Source organism: Hypanus sabinus, chromosome 11, assembly GCF_030144855.1.
Source record: "Hypanus sabinus isolate sHypSab1 chromosome 11, sHypSab1.hap1, whole genome shotgun sequence".
NCBI lineage: Eukaryota > Metazoa > Chordata > Chondrichthyes > Myliobatiformes > Dasyatidae > Hypanus > Hypanus sabinus.
In genome coordinates this window covers 309,335-327,329 of record NC_082716.1, presented here as the reverse complement: position 1 = coordinate 327,329, position 17,995 = coordinate 309,335, and the positions used below count along the sequence as shown (strand labels likewise).

General features: G+C 44.2%; 1 protein-coding gene across 1 annotated transcript in view; it reads left to right on the top strand.

Moving 5' to 3' along the window:
- The window catches only part of LOC132401643 (guanine nucleotide exchange factor VAV3), a 451,830-nt gene that overhangs the window by 244,499 nt on the left and 189,336 nt on the right, over nucleotides 1-17,995 (top strand). The window contains exons 12-14 of the mRNA XM_059983657.1: nucleotides 4,092-4,178; nucleotides 4,279-4,364; nucleotides 4,998-5,130. Coding sequence (XP_059839640.1) covers nucleotides 4,092-4,178; nucleotides 4,279-4,364; nucleotides 4,998-5,130 — 306 coding nt within the window. The remainder of the gene's footprint in view (nucleotides 1-4,091; nucleotides 4,179-4,278; nucleotides 4,365-4,997; nucleotides 5,131-17,995) is intronic.

Here is a 17,995-nt window from a genome sequence, read left to right as displayed (position 1 = left end):
TGAGCCAAAGCCTGACACTCCTACCTCACCACTGGCCCACTCCCAACAACTACCAACCCGCTCATCCCTTCTGTACTTTTAAATAGGAGTTGACGACCTGTGAGAAACTTTGTCATTGTAGCCTGCTGCTACTGCTGATTGGGCCGTCAGAATCTAGAACTATATGAAAACTTAAGCAGCCATGATCCAACAATGCACTCCCACTGAAACTTCAATCACTTTGCCAGAATTGTTTCTGATAGTGTCATGGTTGCTTGAAATGACCAGGAGACGCAGACAATTCTTCGAGAAGTTTAAACCTTTATTTGCAAACAAAGGCTGAGGCAATCAATGAACTTGTCACCGAAAGCCCACCAAGTCCGGTGTACAGCATTCTTTATAGTAATTTCTTATCTCAGTTACATTTTCAGTTTTATCAGCTTACCCAATCAATTTTTAGTTGCATATCATCTGTACATTAACTAATCAATCGCTCTTGCCTAGCTCTCGGTGCGCCACCATTATTTCTCTCCAGTTCGCATTGGGGCCCCATTCCTGGCCAAGGTTATTTTTTCAGACAACCTCCCTCACATTGCATTTCCTGCTCATACCATCCTGTCCGCCACCGTTATCTCTTACTAAACAAAGGCTGAGTATAATACATGGGGTACATTTCAGCTAATTAGTGCTGCTAGCTAAACAGGTGTTCTGTAATTGCCACAGTATGCAGCTAAGAGAGTACAAAGTATCTAGTTAAAACAATACATAGCAAAATGTGTCTAGTGAAATAATACATAGTAATATTCAGTACCTAGAAGTGATTATATAGTATAGTAAATAGCTAGTACATAGTGATTATATTTCAGGTATATATAATGATTATAACCATATAACAATCACAGCACGGAAACAGGCTATCTCGGCCCTCCTAGTCCGTGCCGAACTCTTAATCTCACCTAGTCCCACCTATCCGCACTCAGCCCATAACCCTCCACTCCTTTCCTGTCCATATACCTATCCAATTTTACCTTAAATGACACAACTGAACTGGCTTCTACTACTTCTACAGGAAGCTCATTCCACACAGCTATCACTCTCTGAGTAAAGAAATACCCCTTCGTGTTTCCCTTAAACTTTTGCCCCCTAACTCTCAAATCATGTCCTCTCATTTGAATCTCCCCTACTCTCAATGGAAACAGCCTATTCCCGTCAACTCTATCTATCCCTCTCAAAATTTTAAATACCTCGATCAAATCCCCCCTCAACCTTCTACGCTCCAATGAATAGAGACCTAACTTGTTCAACCTTTCTCTGTAACTTAAGTGCTGAAACCCAGGTAACATCCTAGTAATGTCAGGTATATTATGTCAGGTATATTTCTCAATATAATCCCCCCTTTGAGACCCACAGGGTCTCACACAGAAAGAGAACACTCAGAGGCCGTGCACCAAAGCCAAAATAAAGTCCAGCATTTTAATCCCAAATTTGGGTCAATTACAATTTCCATACTCGGAGCTCAAAATGATCTCTCTCTGTTACCCGAGCCTGTTGAGCCAAAAACCTGTCCCTCCATAGCTGAGACAGGAAAAAAGACTCAGACGCCTTTACAGACTAGTGTCCACATCATTAACACCCTCCAGTCCATCTGATGCATCGTGCAGACTGTAGCAGTACATCATTGGTTTTTCTCCTTGTCTGGGGTCAGATTCAACAATTTCCAGGAGCATTGGGAATCATTTTGCTGTCGCACGCACTATCAAAGTCTTGAGACATGGAAGAAAACAGCACAGAATAAGTGCACAACTTATCAATACAACACCTGCAGCTATTGCCATTTTGGTCAGCCACGCACCCCATCCCTCTAGTCTGCTTTCTAACCAGTCTGCCCATAACTCCTCTGCCTCCCTCTTTGGGACTTCCAGTCCTGTCTGGGCTGTTGCTTAAATCTACTCTGTCCCTGATAGGGCATCTGTGTAAATGCTCCTCCGAAGACATTCATTATTGGCATGGGGTTTTCTGGCCCTTGACTGACAGAATGACCGGTTCCTTCATCTAGTGGTGCTTCATTCACTTTAATGGCTGTACTCTCACTGGTGGTGGCTGGCAGCATCTTTTTGCTTTTTTTTTCCCTTCTTTTTCAGTTCTTTGAGCTGCATTTGCAATGGCTTTCGCTGCACCTCTTCTTGCTGCTCAGCCAGCTTTCGTTTGTCTCTCTGATATTTCTCCACCGCATGGACTACGTGATCACTGAATGCTTGTGGGGTCAGCGACGACATCCCAACCACTTACTCCAATTTAAACTTGACCGGTGGAAGCATTGCATCTAGAATGCTTTGTCGGACCAATGAGTTCAGTAACAAGCTATTTTCCACCTCTTGCTCAGTCTCCAGTCTCCACTTTTTCAAGTGGTTTTCTACATAGGCTGCTGGGTTTTCAGTGTCTCCCAGTCGTTCCCCTTTTAAGACTTTGGGGTCCACTCTGGGTGGATACTTACTAACTGCTTCTGTAACCAATTTCAGGGAGTGTTGGACATCATTAATACGGGTATTAATGCACAACAGACATAATCAACACAGTACGAAAAAGGTAGTAGGAATAGGCTGGGTAATTATAGACCAGTGAGCCTTACGTCTGTGGTGGAAAAGCTGTTGGAAAAAATTCTTAGAGATAGGATCTATGGGCATTTAGAGAATCATGGTCTGATCAAGGACAGTCAGCATGGCTTTGTGAAGGGCAGATCATGTCTAACAAGCCTGATAGAGTTCTTTGAGGAGGTGACCAAGCATATAGATGAGGATGTGATCTACATGGATTTTAGGAAGGCATTTGACAAGGTTCCACATGGTAGGCTTATTCAGAAAGTCAAAAGGCATGGGATCCAGGGAGGTTTAGCCAGGTGGATTCAGAATTGGCTTGCCTGCAGAAGGCAGAGGGTCGTGGTGGAGGGAGTACATTCAGATTGGAGGGTTATGACTAGTGGTGTCCCACAAGGATCTGTTCTGCAACCTCTACTTTTTGAGATTTTTATTAACGATCTGGATGTGGGGGTAGAAGGGTGGGTTGGCAAGTTTGCAGATGACACAAAGGTTGGTGGTGTTGTAGATAGTGTAGAGGATTGTCAAAGATTGCAGAGAGACATTGATAGGATGTAGAAGTGGGCTGAGAAATGGCAGATGGAGTTCAACCCCGAGAAGTGTGAGGTGGTACACTTTGGAAGGACAAACTCCAAGGTAGAGTACAAAGTAAATGGCAGGATACTTGGTAGTGTGGAGGAGCAGAGGAATCTGGGGGTACATGTCCACAGATCACTGAAAGTTGCCTCACAGGTAGATAGGGTAGTTAAGAAAGCTTATGGGATGTTAGCTTTCGTAAGTCGAGGGACAGAGTTTAAGAGATGCAATGTAATGATGCAGCTCTATAAAACTCTGGTTAGGCCACACTTGGAGTACTGTGTCCACTATAGGAAGGATGTAGAAGCATTGGAAAGGGTACAGAGGAGATTTACGAGGATGCTGCCTGGTTTAGAGAGTATGGAGTATGATCAGAGATTAAGGGAGCTAGGGTTTTACTCTTTGAAGAGAAGGAGAATGAGAGGAGACATGATAGAGGTGTACAAGATATTAAGAGGAATAGACAGAGTGGACAGCCAGCGCCTCTTCCCCAGGGCACCACTGCTCAGTACATGGCTTTAAGGTAAGGGGTGGAAAGTTCAAGGGGGATATTAGAGGAAGGTTTTTCACTCAGAGAGTGGTTGGTGCACGGAATGCACTGCCTGAGTCAGTGGTGGAGGTAGATACACTAGTGAAGTTTAAGAGACTACTAGACAGGTATATGGAGGAATTTAAGGTGGGAGGTTATATAGGAGGCAGGGTTTGAGGGTCGGCACAACATTGTGGGCTGAAGGGCCTATAATGTGCTGTAATATTCTATGTTTCTATGTACAGACAAGGTTTAGAAGTGGTGATGCACTCCAGATATGGGCTACAGGTGATAATGTCAGATTATAACACATTGTGGCCATGGATAATAGACTTGGACACCATTGCCTATATTTACTTCCTGGGGGATTTCACTGCCTTTGTTGAATTCACCTCATTCTTCTCTGTTTCCAGGACTTGGCTCAATACGTGAATGAGGTAAAGCGTGACAGTGAGACCCTTCGAGAGATCGCCCAATTCCAGCACTGCATAGATAACTTGGTGAGTGAGTGAGGGTCAGAACCCTTGACCCAACTCCCCACCACGTTCTGCTGCCTTTGCTTCTTTGAGCTGTGACTGAGTGACAATGTCTGTGTTACAGAATCAGCCGCTGGCGTCCTACGGACGGCCCAAGGTAGATGGAGAGCTGCGCATACTCACTCTGGATAAACGAGGACGACAGGACCGGTGAGTGACAAGGTCTCACTGTTGAGGAGAGGGCTGGTCACAGTTACAGTGTGGCTGATAACACAATTGTCAATGTTGCTAGCCTCTAAATGCACACACACTGTGACTACGACTGTGTCTACAACAGCTGTATGAAATCTCCTGTAATAGCAGCTCACTTCCATTTCTGTCATTCCCTAAATCTCTTGTTGTCCTGTCCTGCCTGGTTACTGATGCAAGGAACAACAAGTGATAGCCAGTGATTGGGGGCTCCCTGATGTCACTGTGAACAGCAGTAATCTCAGTGATTGCCAGTGCACCATGATGTCACTGTGAACAGCAGTGGTCTCCACGATTTGCCAGTGCACCATGATGTCATTGTGAACAGCAGTGATCTCAGTGATCTGCAATGTTGTGCTCCACCCTATCCTGATACAATGAGACATTAGTCATCTTGTTACCTCCTCTGTCCTCCACACTCTGGAGAAACACGCAGCTCACACCCTTAGGGTACAACTCACATTCTGAATAGCCTCTCCCCTCATAGAGAGTGCCCTACAGTGCCTGAGGGTGCCAAAGTGTGATGGAACAGGTCAGTGCTCTTGTATGGAGCTGTCTAATCCTGTTGCCAACACGTATTCTCTCTTGGTTCAGTTACGCCTTTCTGTTCGACAAAGCAGTGATTGTGTGTAAGAGGCGAGGAGACAACTATGAAATGAAGGAAATTATTGACCTGTGCAGCTACAAGATCACCAACAATCCAACAACAGATAAGGAGAACAAGAAGGTATGTGAATTACTGGTGCACCGCTTATCAACTTTCTTTGCCAGGAACTGCACTCTACTTGTACACCTCTATCAAATCACCTTTCAACCTCCTTCAAAGCGAAAAGCCCTGGCAACCATTCTCATAAGACATGTTCTCTAAGCCAGGCAGCATCATGGTAAATCTCCTCTGTGTTCTTTCTAATGCTTCCACATCATTCCTAAGATGAAGTGAAAAGGACTGAACACAATACTCCAAGTGTAGTCTAACCAGAGTTTTCTAGTGCCGCAACATTACCTCACAATAATTCCCTGAGCAATGAAGGCCAACACACCATATGCTTTTATCCCCATTTCCCAGCCCAGCTCTGCAACCTATCAATGTCCCATTGTAATTTACAACAACATTCTACACTCTCTGCAACACCACCAACCGGTGTGTTATCTGCAGAGTTATTGACCCACACTTACACTTCCTCATCCAAATCAAAAGACCAAAGGACCATTAGACATAGGAGCAGAATTAGGCAATTTGTGTGATTGAGTCTGCTCCACCATGTGGCTGATTTATTATTCCTCTCAACCCCATTCTCCTGCCTTCTCCCCAAAACCTTTGATGCCTTGACTAATCAAGTATCTGTCAACCTCCACTTTAAATATACTTAATGACTTGGCCTCCACAGCCATCTATGGCAATTAATTTTAGAGATTCACCACCCTCAGGCTAAAGAAATTCTTCCTCATCTAAATGGACACCCCTCTATTCTGAGGCTGTGCCCTGTGGTTCTGGACTCTCTCCACTATCGGAGACATCCTCTCCACATCCACTCAATTGAGGACTTTCAATACTCGATAATTTTCAGTGAGAACCCCACCACCAATAAAATGAACGGGTTTAAGTAGAGCAACCACTGTATGAGCAAGCCAATGTTAGAGTGGGGTGTTCAGGCCTTGGCTCATTGAGCTTCAGCAAGGAGAGGTGTAGCCCACAAGTAGAATTCTTTGCAATTACTTATTCAATCTTATTACAAATTTAGAACACTTGGGATATCAGACAGGATACTGGAATGCTCCTCTTGCTGAATGTCGGAAGGCAGAGAGTTCTCCAGTGTCCATGATGACTACATCTGCAAGAAATGCATCCAGCTGCAGCTTCTAACAGATCATGTTATGGAGTTGGAGATGAAACTGAATGAACTCCTGATCATTCTGGATGCTGATGAGTTAATGGACAGAGAGATTGTTACACTCAAGGTAACTGGGTGATCGTCAGGATGGGGAAAGGGGATAGGCAACCGGTGCAGAGTACCCCTGTGGGCATACCTCTCAAAAATATGTGTACTGGTTTGGATTATATTGGAAAGAATGATTTAGGTGGTGATGATCTAGCAGCAGAAAGCCACACCAGTCAGGTCTCTGACATTGAGTCTGTCTCTGTGGCTCAGAAGGGAAGGGGGGAGAAGAGGAGAGCTGTACTGATAGGGGATTCATTGGTTAGGGTACAGAAAGGAGGCTCTGTGGACAAGAACAAGATTCCCAAATGGTATGTTGCCTCCCAGGTGCCAGGGTCAGGGAAGTCTTAGATCGAGTCCACAGCAATTTGAAGTGGGAGGGTGAACAGTCAGAGGTTGTGGTCCATGTCGGTACCAATGACCACTAATCAAGGTCCTGCAAGGTGAATTCAGGGAGTTAAATGCTAAGTTAAAGGACAGTACCTCCAGAGTTGTGATCTCAGGATTGCTACCCATGTCATGTGCTAGTGAGGCCAGAAATAGGAATATCATATAGTTTAATACGTGGCTAAAGATTTAGTGTAGGAGAAAGGACTTCAGATTTTTAGATCATTGGATCCCTTCCAGGGATGGTGGAATCTGTACAGAAAGGATGGTTTGCACGAACTGGAGGGGGACTAATATCCCAGTGGGAAGGTTTGTCAGTGCACAGGAGGATGGGAACCAAAGCATTAGAACAGACAGTGAAGTGGTTGTGGAGAAAGTTACTGTTAAAGCGACATACAACATCAGGAGATGGATTGAGCATAATGGGACTAATGTTCTGAGCTCGTATATTTCAATGCAATGCATATTGTAGGAAAGGTGGGTGAGCCTAAGGCATGGATCAGCACATGGAATTATGATAGAGGCTTGCTTGCAGGAGGGATGGAACTGGCATTTCAATGTTTCGTGATTCCATTGTTTTAGACATGATAGAGTGGGAGGGATTAAAGGGGGGTGGTGGCATTACTAGTCAGGGAAAATGTCACTGCAATGCACAGTCAACACAGACTAGAGAGATCTCTAGTGTGGTATGACCACTTTAATGGGATTCCCCATTATAGACATCGCATCAGTCTGGGAGATTTAGAGGAACAAATTTGAAGAGAGATAGCAGACTGCTGCAAGATTAACTTCCACATATTGACTGAGAGTATGCTATGTATTCAGGAAAGTTTCCTTAAGTAGAACATAGAATTCCCATCTAGAAAGAGTGCAATAATAAATACAGCGCAGAGAGGAGTAAATAAAAGTACAGAAGTGACAAGTGTAGTGGCCATTGTTGGGAGTGGGCCAGTGGTGAGATGGGGCTGTCAGGCTTTGGCTCAAAGGAGGCAAAGCATGCAAGAGGTGTTGGCTCTGGGTAAGTTGACCAGCGAAGTTTCTGTTAAGTTTCCTTATTTCTTACTGTGTCAAGGGTACTTAGTGTAGTTTAAATGGCTGTTTTGTGTTCTTCATGCTAGATGTTGGAGACCTGAGTGACCCAGAGTCTCCCAGGGAACTACATCTGCATGAAGTGTAGCCATCTGCAGCCCCTTGAAGACCGTGTTAGGGATCTGGAGCAGCAGTTGGATGTCATATGGCTTATAAGGAGAGTGAGGAGATCATCAATTGGAGTTACGACATAGTCATCCCGAACTGCCAGGAGTAATAGAGCTAATAGGACTTGATGTTTCAATCCCTATGATAAGTCGGCACTCTCAATGTTGGCAGTGGGCTTGGAGTGTTGACAAGGAGGGTAGGTACCTCATCGGGGTCATCAGGTGGGCACCCTCCTTTGACGTTTCATTGATAAGCCCATGACGTCCCCAGAGGACTCAACAGTGCTACCTGGCATCCCAGATACACCCCCCTCAATTCCATTCCCTCCTATCTTCATCTTGCAGCCCAGTTGTTGTCTTTCCTTTTAATCCAAATCCAATTACTGCTGTCTTCTGCTGCATTTGACAAGGACTTGATTGCTTGTTGGAGTGAATGACCCCTCACCCCCATCTTCTTCAATAGACTGGTTGTAGATGTAGCCATGAATCCCCTGCATCCCACTTCTACAAGGAAAATCTTGGTCTTCCAGCCATTCCAGGCAGCTTCAGTTGCCAGTTCAGAGTACTTGGTCTTTTCCCTCATAAGCTTCTTCATTTTCCTATGGTACTGTCAATTCCACAACATATGCCAGCTTAGCTGTTGTGGACTGCAGGACCATGTCAGGCTGGAGTGTTGTAGCTGCAATGTCTGAGGGAAACACAAGCTTTTAATCCAAGTCCACGTCCATTTTCCAATCCCGAGCAACCTGCAGAATGCTTACCTCTTTTGATGTTTTATGGCACTCTGGAGTTTAGCCTGCTGGTACAAATCTGTTGATGTGAACATTTCTTGCCGATGTTTGTGGGAGAACATTTGTGGTGATTTGCCTCTGTTCCAAGATTGATGCCAGCTGTTTGAGAACTTGATTATGCCACCAAGTATACCGCCCCTGGCTGAGGCTCATGGTGCGTCCTGTTAAAATGTGCCTTAGTGATCCAGGTGCTTGACAAAGAGAGCAAGTGGGGTCTTCTCCCCACCACTGGTTCAGGGTCTGGGGTGTGGAGTAAGAGGTCATAAGTGGCTGGATGACAAAACTTAGCCGAGATCCCTCCAACTCCCAGTTGTCACGCCAGCTGAGCTTCCTCTTTTCCAGGCTCTCCCAATTAATCCATTGGCCCTGCTTGGCCTTTGAGATGGCCCTGGTGTGTCTGCCTCCTTCTGTCCTCTCACCTCCTCCACCACGAACCATCTCTTCTGCACTGATGTTGCCTTGTGCCATTGAAGAGCCTTTGGGATGAACCCGAGACCGGCTCTCCCAAGTTGGACTTGGCCAACCACATCCCTGAAGTGAAAAGCAAACTTAACACTCTGAACAGCTTCAGATGGGGTCCACTTCCTCCCCATTGCCACACGGGGGGGGCCGCTGTTCAAATAACAGTATCCTCAGATTCAGTGAGGGTCATGACCAACTTTGCTTTGGTGCATTTGAATTCTTCCACAAGACTTGCAATTAGTAATTCTGATTTGCTGTTCCCATACAGTCCAACAGGACTTAAGCATCATGGCAGTCCAAGCCACTTTTTCACATGTGTGTTGATCACTCTTTCGAGCTTTTCTACCTTGTTGATGGGGATTTCATACACTGTTAAAGGCCACATGAGTCTTGGGAGTATGCCAAACTGGAAGCACCACCAGCTTGAGTTTTCCTGCTAGCAAGGTCTTAGCTTGTCCAGGTGCAGGGGACCATTGCCTTCAGTATTGTTATATCGTCCATATAGGCTATGTGAGCTATGTACATGATGTTATCCTTTTTGAGTTGTTTAAACTGCTCGGTGTCCTTGTGCTTAGCATCATACCATCGACCCAAGCTCTTCACTGGCATTTCTAACACAGTTGGGACAGGTTTTCAGTCAATATAAAATCTTTGATCTGTGACTTGACCTTTGACAATGGAGATGCTTCTGCACTTGCTGGGCATGATCTTCATCCTTACCCATGTGATGTTTTGATGAAGCTTTTCCAGAAGCTTGTCCAGGTGCAGGGGACCGTTGCCTTCAGTATTGTTATATCGTCCATATAGGCTCGTATTAGTGGTAACTGTTGACCAAACTGTAGCCATTTTCCTCCCGCAACCCATTTTGAGGCTCTGATAATGAGCTCCATTGCCATAGTGAAGGCCAATGGGGAGATGGTGCACCCCATCATGATGCCTACTTCAGTGGTTGCCAAGCTGTGGTGAAGTCTGATGTTGCGAGAAAAACTTGCAGATCCTGGAAGTAGTGTTTTACCAGATTTGTTATTGTTGCAGGCACCTGAAAGAATTCAAAAACAGTCCACAGCAGGGAATGGGGAACTGATCCATAGGCGTTGGCCAGGTCAAGGAACAAGACATGCAGACCCTTTCCTTTTCTCTTAGCCATTTGGATTTAATGCCATATGACGCTGGTATGTTCAAGGCATCCCAAGAAGCCTGCTATGCCAGCCTTTTGGATTGAAGTGTTATTGAAATGGTTTTGTTTCAGATACTTTGTAAGTCTTTGCACCAACACACTGAAAAAGATCTTGCCTTCTATGTTCAGTAGGTTTATTTGGCGAAACTGTTTGATGGTGGATAAATTCTTTTCGTTGGGGATCAGAACTCCCCCTGCTCTTCTCCAGGCTTTGGGGATCACTTGCTTTTCTCATGCAACCCTCATGTTTCTCCAGAGAAATTTCAGAACATCCAGGGCATTCTTGTAGACACAATATGGAACACCGTTAGGGCCTGGCGCTGATGCCAATCTTGCCTTCTTCACTGACTCTTTCGCCTCACTCAATCAGACAGACAGACATACTTTATTGATCCCGAGGGAAATTTGGTTTCGTTACAGCCGCACCACCAAGAATAGTGAAGAAGTATAGCAATATAAAACCATAAATAATTAAATAATAAGTTAATCATGCCAAGTGGAAAAACGTCCAGGACCAGCCTATTGGCACAGGGTGTCTGACACTCCGAGGGAGGAGTTGTAAAGTTTGATGGCCACAGGTAGGAATAACTTCCTATGATGCTCAGTGTTACATCTCGGTGAAATGGGTCTCTGGCTGAATGCTGTGCCTAACCAGTACATTATGGAGTGAATCAGAAGGTGAACAGGCAGTTAACACTGAAATAAGGTGGATGATCTTGTTGCACCTTTACAGATTGATGGGTACGATGTTGTGGCCATCACTGAATTGTGGCAGAAGGATAGTTGTAATTGGGAGCTGAATGCCCAAGGTTACACTTTGTATTAGAGGGAAAGGAAGCTAGGCAGAGGGGGTGGTGTGGCTCTGCTGGTAAAGAATGCCATCAAATCAGTAGAAAGATATGACATAGGATCAGAAGATGTTAAATCCTTGTGTGTTCAGTTAAGAAACTGCAAAGGTAAAAGGATTTTGATGGCAGTTATATACAGGTCTCACAACAGTAGCTGGGATGTGGACCACAGGTTACAACATGAAACAGAAAAGGCGGGTCAGAAGGGCAATGTTATGGTAATCATGGGAGATTTTAACATGCAGTTCAATTGGGAAAATCAGGTTGGTAATGGATCTCAAGAGAGTACATTTGTTGAATGCCTAAGAGGTACATTTTTAGAGCAGTTTGTTGTTGAGCCTACTAGGGGATCAGCTATACTGAATTAGGAGTTATGTAATGAACTGGAGGTGATTAGGGAGCTTAAGGTAAAAGAACCCTTCAGAACCAATATGATTGTGTTCAACTGGAAATTTGATGGGGAGAAAGTAAACTTTGATGTAGCAGTATTTCAGTGGAGTAAGGAAAATTACAGTGGTATGAGAGAAGAGAGGAAGCTGATGGCAGTTATATTCAGGCCATCAAACCATAGCTGGCAAATGCACTACAGGTCACAACAGGGAATAGAAAAGGCATGTCAAAAGGGCAATATAATGATAATCATGGGAAATTTTAAACATTCAGGTCAATTGGGAAAATCAGATTGCTAGTGGATCTCAAGACAGTGAATTTGTTGAATGCCTGCAAGATGGCGTAATAGAGCAGTTTGCCAATGAGTCTACTGGGGAATCAGCTATTCTGGATTGGGTGTTACGTATTGAACCGTAGGCGATTAGGGAGCTTAAGGTAAAGGAATCCTTCGGAGGTAGTGCTCACAACATGATTGAGCTCAACTTGAAACTTGATAGGGAGAAAGTAAATTCTGACACAGCAGTATTTCAGTGGAGTAAAGAACAAAACAACATCACCTGACTGTGCGGGTGATGCCTCCCTCCCAGATGCGCTGATCAACTTCTATGCTTGTTTTGTGGCGGAAGATGACGTGGTGGCGAGGAAGTCCACCCCTGCTCCAAATGACCAGGTGCTGTGTCTCACTGTGGCCGATGTGAGAAGAACCCTGTATAGGGTCAACCCACGGAAGGCTGCTGGACCAGACAACATCCCTGGTAGAGTACTTAGAGGATGTACAGACCAGCTAGCAGATGTTCTCACCAACATCTTCAACATATCCCTGAGCAGCGCCATCGTTCCAATGTGCTTCAAGGCCGCCACCATCGTTTCCGTGCCAAGGAAGTCTTCAGTATCCTGCCTAAATGACTACCGTCCCAATGCACTCACATTCATCATCATGAAGTGTTTCAAGAGGCTTGTCATGAGGCACATCAAGACCCTGCTGCCCCCTCACTGGACCTCCTGCAGTTTGTGTACTGTCCCAACTGCTCAACAGACGACGCCATTGCCATCACCCTCCACCTGGACAAAAAAGACACATACGTTTGAATACTGTTCATAGACTTCAGTTCAGCATTCAACACAATCATCCCTCAGAAACTGATTGGAAAGCTGAGCCTACTGGGCCTGAACACCTCCCTCTGCAACTGGATTCTAGACTTCCTGACTGGGAGACCTCAGTCAGTCCAGATCAGAGGCAGCATCTCCAACACCATCACACTGAGCACGGGGAGGCCCCCAGGGCTGTGTGCTCAGTCCACTGCTGTTCACTCTGCTGACCCATGACTGTGCTGCGACACACAGCTCGAAACACATCATCAAGTTCGCCGATGACACGTCCTTGGTGGGTCTCATCAGCAAGAAAGATGAGTCAGCTTACAGGGAGGAGGTGCAGCGGCTAACAGACTGGTGCAGAGCCAACAACCTGTCTCTGAATGTGAACAAAACAAAAGAGATGATTGTTGACTTCAGGAGGGCACAGAGCGACCACTCCCCATTGAACATCGATGGCTCCTCAGTAGAGATCGTTAAGAGCACCAAATTTCTTGGTGTTCACCTGGTGGAGAATCTCATCTGGCCCTCAACACCAGCTCCATAGCAAAGAAAGCCCAGCAGCGTCTCTACTTTCTGCGAAGGCTGAGGAAAGTCCATCTCCAACCCCCCTATCCTCATCACATTCTGCAGGGGTTGTATTGAGAGCATCCTGAGGAGCTGCATCACTGCCTGGTTTGGAAATTGCACCATCTCGGATCGCAAGACCCTGCAGTGGATAGTGAGGTCAGCTCAGAAGACCATCGGGGTCTCTCTTCCCGCCATTACTGATATTTACACAACACGCTGCATCCACAAAGCAAACAGCATTATGAAGGACCCCACGTACCCCTCATACAAACTCTTCTCCCTCCTGCCATCTGGGAAAAGGCACCGAAGCATTCGGGCTGTCACGACCAGATTACGTAACAGTTTCTTCCTCCAAGCTATCAGACTCCTCAATACCCAGAGCCTGGACTGACACCTTACTGCCCTATTGTCTTGCTTATTATTTATTGTAATGCCTGCACTGTTTTGTGCACTTTATGCAGTCCTGGGTAGGTCTGTAGTCTAGCATAGTTTTTTTTCTGTGTTGTTTCTACATAGTTCAGTGTAGTTTCTGTACTATTTCATGTGGCACCATGGTCCTGAAAAACGTTTCACTTTTACTGTGTACTGTACTAGCAGTTATGGTCGAAATGACAATAAAAAGTGACTTGACTTGAAAATTACAGTGGTATGCGAGTGGAGCTGGCCAAAGCAATTTGGAAGGAGATGCTGGCAGGGATGACAGCAGAGCAGCAATGGCTTGAGTTTCTGGGGAAAATGAGAAAGGTGCAGATAGATGTATTCCAAAAACAAATAAATATTCAAATGTGAAAAATAGTACAACAGTGGCTGACAAGGGGAGTCAAAGCTAATGTAAAAGCAAAACAGAGGGCATACAACAAGGCAAAAATAGTGGAAAGGCAGAGGAAAGGGAAGCTTTTAAAAACCCACAGGAGGCAACTAAAAAATCATTAGAAGGGAAAAGATGAAATATGAAAGCAAGCTAGCAAACAATATCAAGGTGAATAGAAAAAGCATTTTCAAGTATATAAAAAATAAAAGAGAGATGAGAGTGGATGCAGGTCTGCTAGAAAATGAGGCCAGATCCAGTAAATAATGAGGAGGAAGACATTAGCAGTGTGCCAGATGTTGAAGGGTGTGAGGGAAGAGAACAGAGAAGGTGCTCATAAAGCTGAAAGACCTAAAAGTACGTAAATCACCCGGACCACGTGAACTCTACCCTAGGGTTCTGAAAGAGGTAGCGGTAGAGATTGTGGAGGTATTAGTAATGATCTTTCAAGAATCATTAGACTCTGGCATGGTTCTGGAAGAATGGAAAATTGCAACTGTCACTCCATTCTTTCAGATAGAAAATTATAGACCAGTTATCTTCACCTCAGTGGTTGGGAAGATGTTGGAGTTAATTGTTAAAGATGAGGTTATGGAATACTTGGTGACAAAGGACAAGATAGAACAATGTCAGCATGGTTTCCTTCAGGGAAAATCTTACGTGATAAACCTATTGGAATTCTTTGAGGAGATTACAAGTGGGATAAATAAAGGGGATGCAGCAGATGTTGTATATTTAGATTTTCATGTCTGACAAGGTGCCACATATGAGGTTGCTTACCAAGTTAAGAGCCCATGGTATTACAGGAAAGTTACTGATGTGGTTTGGACATTGGCTGATTGGTTGGAGGCAGTGTGTGGGAATAACTAGACACTGGTTATCCCCCAGTTTCTAGTGGTGTTCTTCAGGGGTCAATGTAAGTACCGTTTCTTTTCTTGTTGTGTATCAATAATTTAGATGATGGAATAGATGGTTTTGTTGCCAGGTTTGCAGATAATACTGAGATTAGTGGAGATGAAGGTCATGTTGAAGAAGGAGAAAGGTTGCAGAATGACAGACAGATTAGGAGAATGAGCAAGAAAGTGGCAAATGAACTGCAATGTTGGAAAATGCATAGTGATGCATTTTGGTAGAAGAAATAAATGTGCAGACTAACTTCTAAGCGGGGAGAAAATCCAAAAATCTGAGATGCAAATGCATATGGGAGTCATTGTGCAGAACACCTTAAAGGTTATTTTGCAGGTTGATTCGGTGGTGAAGAAGGCAAATGTAATTTTAGCATTTATTTCAAGATCTAGAATATAAGAGCAGGGATATGATGCTGAGACTTTATAAAGCACTGGTGAGGCCTCACCTTGAGTATTGTGAACAGTTGTGGGTACCTCATCTCAGAAAAGATGTGCTGGTGTTGGAGAGTTCAGAGGAGGTTCACAAGGATGATTCCAGAAATGAAAGGGTTATCATACAAGGAACATTTGATGGCTCTGGGCCAGTACTTGCTGGAGTTTAGAAGGATGAGGGGAGTCTCATTGAAACTTCTCAAATGTTGAAAGGCCTAGAAAGAGTAGATGTGGAAAGGATGTTCCCATGGTGGGAGAGTCTTGGACAACAGGGCACAGCCTCAGGTTAGAGGGGTGTCCATTTAAAACTGAGATGCAGAGAAATTTCTTTCGAAAGAGAGTGATGAATTTGTGGAATTTATTACCATAGGCAGCTGTGGAGGCCAGATTGTTGTGTGTACTTAAGGCGGAAATTGACAGGGTATTGATTGGCTACAGCATCAAAGGTTATGGAGAGTGGGGTTGGGATAAAAAAGGATTAGCCATGATTGAATGGCAGAGCAGACTCGATGGGCCAAATGTTCTAATTTTGCTCCCATGTCTTATGGTCTTATGGTCTATTTCCTATTAGGGAATAACGCAAGGAAGGTAACAGAGTTTTGTGCAGGGGATCATTTTGCATCTGGTGGTCATAATTCCATTAATTTCAAGGTAATTATGGAAAAGGATAGGTGTGGTGTTGGGTTGAGATTCTAAATTGAAGAAAGGCCAATTTTGATGGTATCAGACAGGATCTTACAAGTGTGCACTGGGACAGGCTGTTTTCTGGCCAAGGCATACTTGGTAAGTGGGAGGCCTTCAAAAGTGGAATTTTTGGGAGTACAGAGTCAGCATGTTGCAAGGTTAACATATTTAGGGATTCTTGGTTTTCAAGAGATATTTTGGCCCCAGTTAAGCCTACAAAGTACCCAGGACTTCTTCAAGGAGCAGTGTCTCAGAAAGGCAGCATCCATTATCAAGGGCCTCCAGCACACAGAGCACACCCTTTTCTCACTGTTACCATCAGGTAGGAGGTACAGAAGCCTGAAGGCACACACTCAGCAATTCAGGAACAGTTTCTTTCCCTCTGCCATCCAATTCCTAAATGGACATTGAACCCTTGGACACTTCCTCACTTTTTAAATATATATTATTTCTGTATATAAGATGATGAGAGGCATTAATCATGTGGATAGTCAGAGGCTTTTTCCCAGGGTTGAAATGGTTGCCACAAGAGGACACAGGTTTAAGGTGCTGGGGAGTAGGTACAGAGGAGATGTCAGGGGTAAGTTTTTTACTCAGAGAGTGGTGAGTGCATGGAATGGGCTGCCGGCAACGGTGATGGAAGCGGATACGATAGGGTCTTTTAAGAGACTTTTGGATAGGTTCATGGAGCTTAGAAAAATAGAGGGCTATGGGTAAGCATAGTAATTTCTAACCCTAACCCTAATGCGAGGGACATGTTCGGCACAACTTTGTGGGCTGAAGGGCCTGTATTGTGCTGTAGGTTTTCTATGTTTCTATGTTCTTTGCACAATTTTTAGTCTATTCAATATATGAATATTGTACTGTGATTGATTTATTTATTTATTTATTATTATTATTATTTTATTTTGTTTTTTTTCTTCTATGTTATATATTGCAGTGAGCTGCTGCTGCTAAGTTAACAACTTTCACGTCACATGCCGGTGCAAACCTGATTCTGGTTCTGATTCTGAAAAAGATGAAGGTGTATAGCAGATCTAGGGCGGGTAGGTACAAAATGAGGAACAACAGGAATATAAGAAATGCAAGAGAACACTTAAGAAAGAAATCCAGAGAACTTAAAGGAGGCATGGATTGCTCTAGCAGATAAGGGTTTCTACAGATATGTTAACTAGAGGATAGCAAAGCTCAAAATTCGTCCTCTGGAAGATCAAAATGGTAATCTATGCCCAGAGCTGAAATAGAAGAGGGAAATCTTAAATTAACTTTTTTTTCAGCTGTATTTATTCAGGAGATGGACACAGAGTCTATAAATGTGAAGCAAAGAAACAGCAAGATCACAGAACCTTGTACTGATTACAGAGGAGGAGGCTATCTTGAGGCAAATTAGTGAGCATAAATCCCCAGGGCCTGATAATGAGTTTCCTTGGACTCTGTGGGAGGCAAGTGCAGAGATTGCATGAGCCCTAGCAGAGATATTTAACACATCCTTAGGCACTGGTGAGGTGCCAAAGGATTGGAGGACAACTATTGTTGTTTAAAAAAGGCTCTAAGAATGAGCCAAGAAATTATAGGTTGTAAAGCCTGACTTCAGTAGTTGGAAAGTTATTGGAAGATATTCTAAGGGACTGGATAAATAGGTATTTGGATAGAATCAGAATCAGGTTTATTATCACTGTCATGTGACGTGAAATTTGTTAACTTATTCAGTACACTTTATAAAATATACATTTATTGAATAGATTAAAATCATGCAAAAACAGAAATATTATATATTAAAAGAAAGTGAGGTAGTATCCAAGGGTTCAATGACCATTTAGGAATCGGATGGCTGAGGGGACGAAGCTGTTCCTGAATCGCTGAGTATGTGCCTTCAAGCTTCGGTGTCTCCTACCTGATGGTAACAGTGA